Source organism: Tinamus guttatus, unplaced genomic scaffold, assembly GCF_059628265.1.
Source record: "Tinamus guttatus ecotype Peru unplaced genomic scaffold, ASM5962826v1 Tinamus_guttatus_pri_ptg000028l, whole genome shotgun sequence".
In the NCBI taxonomy this organism is placed as follows: domain Eukaryota; kingdom Metazoa; phylum Chordata; class Aves; order Tinamiformes; family Tinamidae; genus Tinamus; species Tinamus guttatus.
In genome coordinates, this window is record NW_028288562.1 from 1,613,636 (window position 1) to 1,622,433 (window position 8,798).

Consider the following 8,798-nt stretch of genomic DNA (forward strand, 5'->3'; position numbering starts at 1 on the left):
TGGAGCTACTTCTGGCAAATGTGTCATAAATACAACGTTTTGTAAAGTTTAACACTGGCAGAAACCTCATGCATGGCCCCTTTACAAAGTTGCAGCAGGCAGCAAAGTAGTCTCAAAACTAATAGAGTGTAGGAGCGTGGTCGCTGCAAGCTAGTCATCACATCAGAATAACGTGCTAATAACACGTTTTCTAATCCCACAGGAAGTAATAAATGCTTTGAAGCAAACTTGGCACGTCTCCTGTTTCGTGTGTGTGGCCTGTCACAACCCAATCCGCAATAACGTCTTCCACTTAGAAGATGGCGATCCCTACTGTGAGACGGGTAAGACCTAGCACAGGGAGATAGAGTTTTCAGAAGGTTAGAGAGAGAAAAATATACCTTTTCCTCAAGCTTTACTTTAGTGAAGCTTTAGTGAAAGCATCCCAACAAGTGTCACTTGGATATTTGATTTCGTGCTGGAAACTAATGCTGCAGATGCTTGGAGCTTGCAGTGGGGTTCTCTCAGGGCATTTGGGGAGATTTTCTTCATTGGCTTCAGTTTTATTTGTTCCCTCTCAGCTCTAGGCATCAGTGATACACCAAAGTGTTAACTTTAGGGTGATTTTCTGGTTGGCTTTAGGATAATATGGGTCTTATATAAACCTGCCTGTTTACTAAACAAGAAAATACCTGTGAGGGCAATGTGTTTTTCCTCTGAATAGTCCTATTCACAGCTGGGAGGCTACATCCAGGAGTAAGCGGTCTCCCCCAGGAAGAAGTTTTTTTGCAGAATCAGGGATAATATCTGTTGAACATAAGCTTACGATAAAAAGGCTGTCAGGGAGGAGTGGGAATACAATGTTTTGATTATAGTACTTGAAAACCTCATGTGCAATATTGTATGAAAAATACAACTTACTTTGAAGTTTGGAGAGGTTTCGATTTGTTTTTTTGCGCTTTCAGTGAATCTTAGCTTTTTCATAGATTGAATAATATTTGTTTATTCCTGTTGATGTCTTTGCATAAAACCTTCCATGTGCCCTCCCACATTGGGAGAGAAATTAATGTTTTTTATAAAACACTTCCATAAAATTCAAAAAAGAAAAAATATCCCAAAAATGTTTATTTTTGCATTGCACACTATTCTATGTCCACAGTAGAAATATCAGTGCAGCTTTTCAATGTTTTTTTTTTTTCCTTTTCCTTCACTGTAATGAATGCTATATTTTATCTGGAGGACAGATGGTGGAAGTAGAATGAATGGGAAGAGACACAGCCTGAAACCTGGTCATTCATTTGGAGCTAAGATTTCATTCCGAGTTGGTCTTGCAGTGGCTCACTGCAGGTGCCATGAAGGGTGGTTGCTACTGAAGGCACGAGGAAGTCTAGCATGGAAAGAAGGGACAGTTATCCCGAGTTCCTCTGCCAGAGGGGATTTGCTGAGTTGTTGGCAGATGTGGAAGGGCAAAACAGGTTATTGCTAAATCAGTGACCCAAGCACAGTAGTGTGTTGCTTCTGCTGCATCTTGGGAGTAGCAAAGGAAGGGGAGCGTTCCCTAGAGTGACAGTGAGGTGAAATTTCATCTTGGAGGAATCTGAAGACTATTTCATGGTTCAAAAATAGTACTGAAGTAATCAATAACTCCCTTTTGGGTGGAAAGCTCATGACCGGGCTTGTTCTGGTAGGACTGGGTTCTCATTCCTGCTATCGGATGACCCATGTGTTGCATGGTGCATTGATTTGTGCTTCTGTTACAGGGCTTCCATGCACACTGTGCACTTTTCTATACCTCAGGCAGGAAATCCCGTGACAACAGGAGAATATTACACTTTTCACAACATTTATTTCTGAGATAGAAAGTTGCTAGCACAAGTTAATGTAGATATGTTCTGCAAAGTGTTATTGGCCATGATATGTTGTAACGGCTCTGGCTCTAACTAGATGTTAATTTGAGATGTGTTCATTCCTCAAAGACTTTCAATCCAGCTGGAGTTAAGAGCCTATGACTAATTTTAAAGAAATAAGGAGTAAATGTCACTGCCAACTTTCCTTCTTTCTAGTGCAAAGAAGGTTCTAATTTTAAATTTGAATTAGAAATTATAACACTTTTAATTATTAGCATTCGAGGGCTTGATCTGCCGAATGTCCCATTTGTAGATGCTGAAGTTAATTGAAATCTGCAGATATTTGCAACTTTGAACCTTTCATCTCAGTACAGAACTAGTATCTCAGTTTTGAAAGTGCTGGGTGCAGCACGCAATAAATTATTGCTTTATGAGAAGTCTGTTGGAAGGCTTCTGCGCTATCACAGTTCGAGCGTGTGAAAGGAAAAGAAAGCTGATGCCCTTTATTCTGCCTTATCTATTGCTCTTTCTTTAGAAGAAAAGCCAATAAACTTATCAACACCTACTGAGGCCAAGTTAAAAATGGTTTCAATTTCTGGCACCAGGAAAATAGCAGTAAAAGATTATGCATAAATGAAAATGGATAGAAAGAGCTGCCGCAGTGTGGTCCTGCAACCATGCTCTTCAGGGGCTTGGGGCAGAGATGCTCCACCAATTGGCATTCTTTACCACTTCTCTTTTGCTTAAACATTTGCAAATTTGTGCCAGTAGCATGGGTTATGAAAGTGGTACACGAAGGCGATTCTTGCCCTTGCTAGTCATCAAGGGCTTTGCTTTGTGGAGTGTTCCCAGGCCTGCTTAGGTGCCTCTTATGGTGGTGTTCTTGGAGGTCATCATGTAAAACACTGTTCTGCTAACCTGAAACAGGACGCTTGTGTGCTTGGCACACAAGCCTCTGCTGGCTGTGTTGCAGTAAGCATCAGCACTATAGCAAGCCCATATGAGAAACAAAAACTACTTGTGCTCTGCTCAATGCTGCATATAAGGTTCCTCGAGGAAGGACCTCAACATCTAATGACTTCAATATCTAATGTCCCTGTCGATGCCGGGGTGCTTTTGTAAAGGATGAAGTCCAAAGCTTTGCTGTTTTGTTTATAAAGCACCTTAAGAAGACATGTTACATGACAGCACCTGTTTGTCATGGCTATGAGCCGAACCCAAGTAAATTGGTGCCTGAAAAGGAACGGCCTGAATACCTATTAGTGATACCAATTGCAAGAAACCATCCTGACATCCTACTTAAGTGCAGTAAATACTGTGGTTAAAGCCTCAGTTTGTTTTGAGCAAAATCCATATAACCAGCTCTAATGATTGACTGGAAACAGTTCTGACTCAGCACAAATTAGTAGATGCAGTTTAGGACTGAAACCAGATGATCTCAAGGATCTGAAGAAATGAAGCACCAAGAAGATGGAAGCAGTGCTAGGTGGAAAGCATAAGGAAGGGGAAGAGAGTGAAACAGGGTACCCAATATCTGCCTGTTTGTCCCAGGTGTTACAAAGCTTGACAGTACAAGTGCAAAGCCAGTGCTGTTTAGGGAGAAGCACAAAGGTTGCAAAGGTTGCAATTCTCCTTTTCTGTTTGTGCTTCACACTAAAAATCTATGTTTGTTTGGTACAGATTACTATGCCCTCTTTGGTACCATGTGCCATGGCTGTGAATTCCCCATCGAAGCTGGCGACCGCTTTCTTGAAGCCCTGGGCCACACTTGGCATGACACGTGCTTCGTGTGCTCCGTAAGTAAAACCCTTCTGCGCTTTTGGCCACCCCACGGTAGCCGTGCTTGTGCTAACCTGAATGCTACAGGACATGTCTTGGAGTCTTCCTAAGCCGAAAGAGTCCTCCTGTTCTTTTTGAGGAGGTATATTGCTCTTCCGAGTTTTTGGTTCCAGTCCAGGTGCTTCGGCTGGATCACAACCACATGTCCCACCATCTAACCTGTGGTGTTTAATTCCTCGGAGCGAGCTGTTCAGGCAGCAGAGGAATATATGTTGTGTTTCTTAAATGGCGAGAGTGCTTTTAACACAACGATGCCATAGCCAAGTCATCGTCTGCTCCTATCTACGACCAAGAAAATAAAACAACCCTAATGATGGGATATTTTTCAAATGGTGATCTAACTCTGCTCCCACTTGAGAACTTGTTGGCATAAAAAGGAGAAGACTATGCTTACATCGGCTGTTTTATCTCAAAGAATAAAGCTAAGGATGATAATTCCTACTTTTTGAATATATTTGTACGTGCCATGATCTGCCATTCTCAATAATGTCTCCTGCAATGCATCCGTCTGGACTGGTTCATGTTTTCTTTTCAATCCCATTTCAGGTGTGTTCTGACAGTTTGGAGGGCCAGACTTTCTTCTCCAAGAAGGACAAGCCACTGTGCAAGAAACATGCCCATGCTGTCAACATCTGATGCTGGGAGCTCATCTTGTTTAGCAGATGTACTGAATGGAAAGAAAGGTTAAAATGTCCGTGCTCAATAATCTGTTAGAAGTATTTATATACATATTTTCTAAAAATACAAGAGAATTGTGGAAACTTTTGGGATTTGTACACTGATCTTTAGAGTGCTTATCAGTTAGGGTTTTGCTTCACAAAAAGATCCACACACTCAAGCCAAACTATTAGAGTGCCTTTACCTCCCTACCTGGCATATTACTGTATTTGCCTCATGAGTTTGTGGCCACCTTTGTATCTGCTTCAATATTAGAAGAGGGAAATTTTTATGAGAATACAAACCTAATGTTAGAAATTTGGGGTTTGCTGCTGTTCAGACAAACAAACAAACAAAAATAGGGGGTTGTTTTCAGTTATCCAGATCACTTTTGTGCTGATTTTTTTTCTAGAAAGGATCCTTCTTCTAGAAGGATCGAAGCTTTTCATGAAAAGACGATCTCAAAGCAGGGGTAAGGTTAGTTGGAATAGAGTTCAGTAACTGGCGTTTTTTGTCTGTTGCTCGTATTCATTAGGCCTTTTGCACAGTTATACATACCTGTGCCTTTGGCAGTTGCATCTCTGGGTCTATGAAGGGCTGAGACTTGTAAAGCTTTTCAGGGAAGGAAATAGTTTACCCTTTTCAAGTGAACCATAATAATTTAAAAGATGCCACTTGGAAGAAAATGTAGATGGGACACACTTTAAATCATAGTGCATACTACCAGACTAGTAGCCAAAAAAGCGCTACTGAAAGTGTGTTTGGCAGGAACAAAATGTCAGATCAGATCTTAGGTGTGAGGGAGTGGGGAGTTCATGTGCCTGTGTTCACAGTTCAGGTTTTAGATAGTGGTAAGTGCCTTGGAAAGGGGAAGTTGTGTTGAATCTGCACACAACAGTTATCTATCCAGAATGTGAGGCTTTGGTGCCTGATGAGGGAACCTTCTCAAGTGCAACTGAGGACGTTGTTCTTCCCTCAGTACATTCTTTATCTTTATGAATATGTATATTGGTGGCTCGCCAGTCAGTGGACTAAAAACTTACTTTCTAGCTCAGCTGTTGCAGCTTTTACTTGCTTAGTTTTGCTCTCTTTTCCTCCAGATGTAAGGAATGTATTGTTGAATAACACAACATGGAGCTGAGTGTCCCTTGGTTCTTGCAAGGGAGTGGAGACAATACTGTCCTTATGCGCTCCTGGCAAGCCAGGAGACCTTGCTGCTTCTGCAGCTCTCTGAGTTTCACATTGATACTCATTCCGTGAGTTAGATCGACGCAATGGCCTGTTTCAGTTTATTTCCTGAAATTGTTTCCTAAGTTGTTTTTCTTCAATGCTACCACCCTTCTCTTTTAAATTCTGGTAGTATGGGCGTAGTAGTGTAAAGCTGTTAGAGGATGTTTACATGCCCTTGTAGATGTGGGTTTGGCTGCAAACCAGCAGGGTAGAGACAGGCTGGGCAAAATAGGGTAATGTGATTCAGGTTGCTTGGGAAGGGAGCAGATTGTGGAGAAATGAGACTTAAGTACTAGGTTTCAATGGAGCTATGTTGCTCATGCACAAGCAAAGAGGAAGGGAATGTACAGGATGAAGCATTCAGTAATTTCTGTAACTCAAACCGTGCCATTTTAAAGTAGGATAGAAACTCTTCAAGAGGTACAACATTTGCCCAGGTCCTTGAAATTAAATGTAAATTTTGTAATCTTAACTTTTATTGGAATTACGCTTGTTAATCAATATTCTCTAGAACTTAGAGTTCTGCAGATGTTAAAGGATTTGAAGACAAAGGCCTGAATGGCTCCAATAGTACTGCTTCGTGTAGCTGCTTTGCCTTGTAAGTTCTGCTTGGTCTAGTTGTTTAAAATTAGAAAAGGAATCACTGATACATAATGAATATTTAATGGCTCTACCAAATTATATAAATGAACTAAAAGGAAAAGGAACATAATGTTTATCGTTATTTTAATAAGTGAGATTTTTAGTAGAGCACTTTATCATAATGCCATATATCTCACTGAGTATTTATTTCTTTTTTCTCGTTAGGATTGTTTCATGCTGGTATCTTTGTATTTTGTTTTATTTGTAAGCCTGCATATTAACCTCTGGATATTTTGAGGTATGTGTGTGTATTTATATATACATATCTTCTGTATACACAAATACCTATATGTATGTGTATATTGAGTCATGTGTATATATGCACATATACATATATTTGACTGCAGACTTGACATGGCAAAAATTATCACTATTATTTCGGGCTTATCATTTGGGATTTTCATAAGATTCCCAACTATTTTTCCTGCAACAGATCTATCATTCTTGTTTTGAGGGAAAGCTAGCAAGTTTGGGGCTTAGTCCCTTCTTTCAGATATGGAGAGACATATCAATAACCTTATTACTGTAGTTTTTTTGCATGCGTTTTCATTCAGAAGTTACTTTCTCTTCCAGAACTCTGCCTGTAAGATAATTGGTTTTGACTCTGTTGGCAGGTAGAAGGTCTTTGTAAGTGATTAACAGAATCACGAAGACAGTTTCAGTATGTTTTAACTAAATAATTCAGAATTTTGTGTAAATATAACAAATGTTTAATATAACAATGCAATAAACTTAAGAGCAAAAGTCGAGTAGTGATTCAGTATGTGATGTTCTATTCAGGTGTGTACCTGTTGTTTCTTGCAGGGCGAGTGGGGTGGTTGTTGTTTATTTTTTAATGCAGCTACTTGCATCTTCTGATCATGAATGGCTTTGCAAACAAGAATAAGAAGGAACGGGAACTGCCTCTGTTCACAGATTAGTGCTTTGAATATCCATGATTTCCTTTTGTTTTATTCAGAATCAATCAGCTGTTATTGATAATTTGCTTGCTTGCATTCAAAATTCTTTGGTTTCAAGGTTTGCCTATTCACATGTGCAAATTTAATAAAATATTAAAAAAACACATTTTCTGTTCTCAGTTGCTCTGCCTTTTTTTTTTTCCTGAACCCTAGTCAGTGAACAACTACAGTACTATAGTACCGATGAGTAAGCGTTTGTGTAGCTGTGTTGCTTGATCTTCTGCTTGATTTTTCTTGAATGGAGGATATTTTTGTAGAAAAAGACCTTGGGGTCTTGGTGCGCATGAGGTTGACCATGCTCTGTCGGTGCATCCCCGCAGCAAAGGTGGCCAGCAGCCCCCCGGGCTGCATGAGGCACAGTGTCATCCGCCGCACGAGGGAGGTGATCTTGCCCATCGGCTCAGCACTGCCAAGACCCATCAGGAGGTCTGGGTCCAGTCCTGGGCTCTCCAGTGCAAGGGAGAGTTGGACCTGCGGGAATGAGCCCAGAGAAGGGCCACAGAGGTGATGGAGTGGAGCATCTCTCACAGGAGGAGAGGCTGAGAGAGCTGAGACTGTTGAGCCTCCAGAAGAAACTGCTCAGGGGGATCTTATCAATGTGTGTAACTACCCTGGGGAGGAGAGAAGTGGTGTGCCATGAAAACTCAGGGGGCAATGAGCACAAATTGAAATACAGTAAAATGAAGAAAAAAAAAAAACTCATTCTTTTAAACTGTGAGGAACAGAGGTTGTGGAGTTTCTGTCCTTGAAGATGTTCAAAACCCTGCTGGACACAGCCCTGGGCCGCCTGCTGTAGGTGGCCCTGCTTGAGGAGCACTTTGGGCTGTGATCTCCAGAGGCACCTTCCAGCCTTAGCAAGTCTCTGATCCTGCATCTTTCCGTAAGATGTGATGAGAAATGGAAATAATGGTATTAGATACTGTAGAATGCATAACAATGTACAACTTAGTGTAGGCCAATTACTATCTGGTATCTTTATTTCCTTTTATTGTCCAACTGGAATACTTTGCAAGTTTTCTTCAGACGTGTTCATTGTTTGCCCGAGGTGGAGACTGGTGAAGGAAATGCCACCTGCTGTGGTGAGTATCCAGTATTGTGCCTAGCTGCAGCACAAGGCATCGTCCACTTTCACCAAGGGACACTTAACCATCTACTGTAGCATGGTCAAATATGTCACTGTAACAGCAGCCTCGTAAGGTCCTCCGTAGCCAAATACCTTCTAACCAGGCAAATGCCCTGCTGTTTTCTACCTGTGTTTATACAAGGGAAGGAAAACACTGCACATAGCTCTATAAAACCTAGAAGCAACTTTACAGAAAATTTGCCTCCCCTCCAGTGTTTAGGCTATGAATGAGACAAATGCAAGTCTATTTGCAAACAGTATATTAAACTCCAGAAGCCAAACTTTTAAGAGCATCAAGTCCACACTTGACATTTTAATGGCAAAAGTTTGGTTTCTATCAATCACAACGTCATGTAACATTTAAATGCACCGACAAAAATAAGAGATCTGTCAGTCATTCATTAAGACACTGTAATCCCGTGTAAGATTTATAGGCTTAAAGCCCAAGAGTCTGTTTTCACAATAAATCCACTTTCACCGCTCAGCCCAGAACAAACCTCTCTGTCACTCAAAATGTTTGCT

The 8,798-nt window shown here is 41.0% G+C and overlaps 1 protein-coding gene across 2 annotated transcripts in view; it reads left to right on the forward strand.

The window, feature by feature from the left end:
- Positions 1–4,527, forward strand: part of PDLIM5 (PDZ and LIM domain 5) — an 81,481-nt gene extending 76,954 nt beyond the window's left edge. For both annotated transcript variants that reach the window (XM_088529457.1, XM_088529464.1), the window contains 3 exons: positions 203–323; positions 3,507–3,622; positions 4,212–4,527. In XM_088529457.1, coding sequence (XP_088385583.1) covers positions 203–323; positions 3,507–3,622; positions 4,212–4,301 — 327 coding nt within the window. In that variant the 3' untranslated portion in view covers positions 4,302–4,527. The remainder of the gene's footprint in view (positions 1–202; positions 324–3,506; positions 3,623–4,211) is intronic.
- The last annotated feature ends 4,271 nt before the right edge of the window (positions 4,528–8,798 follow it).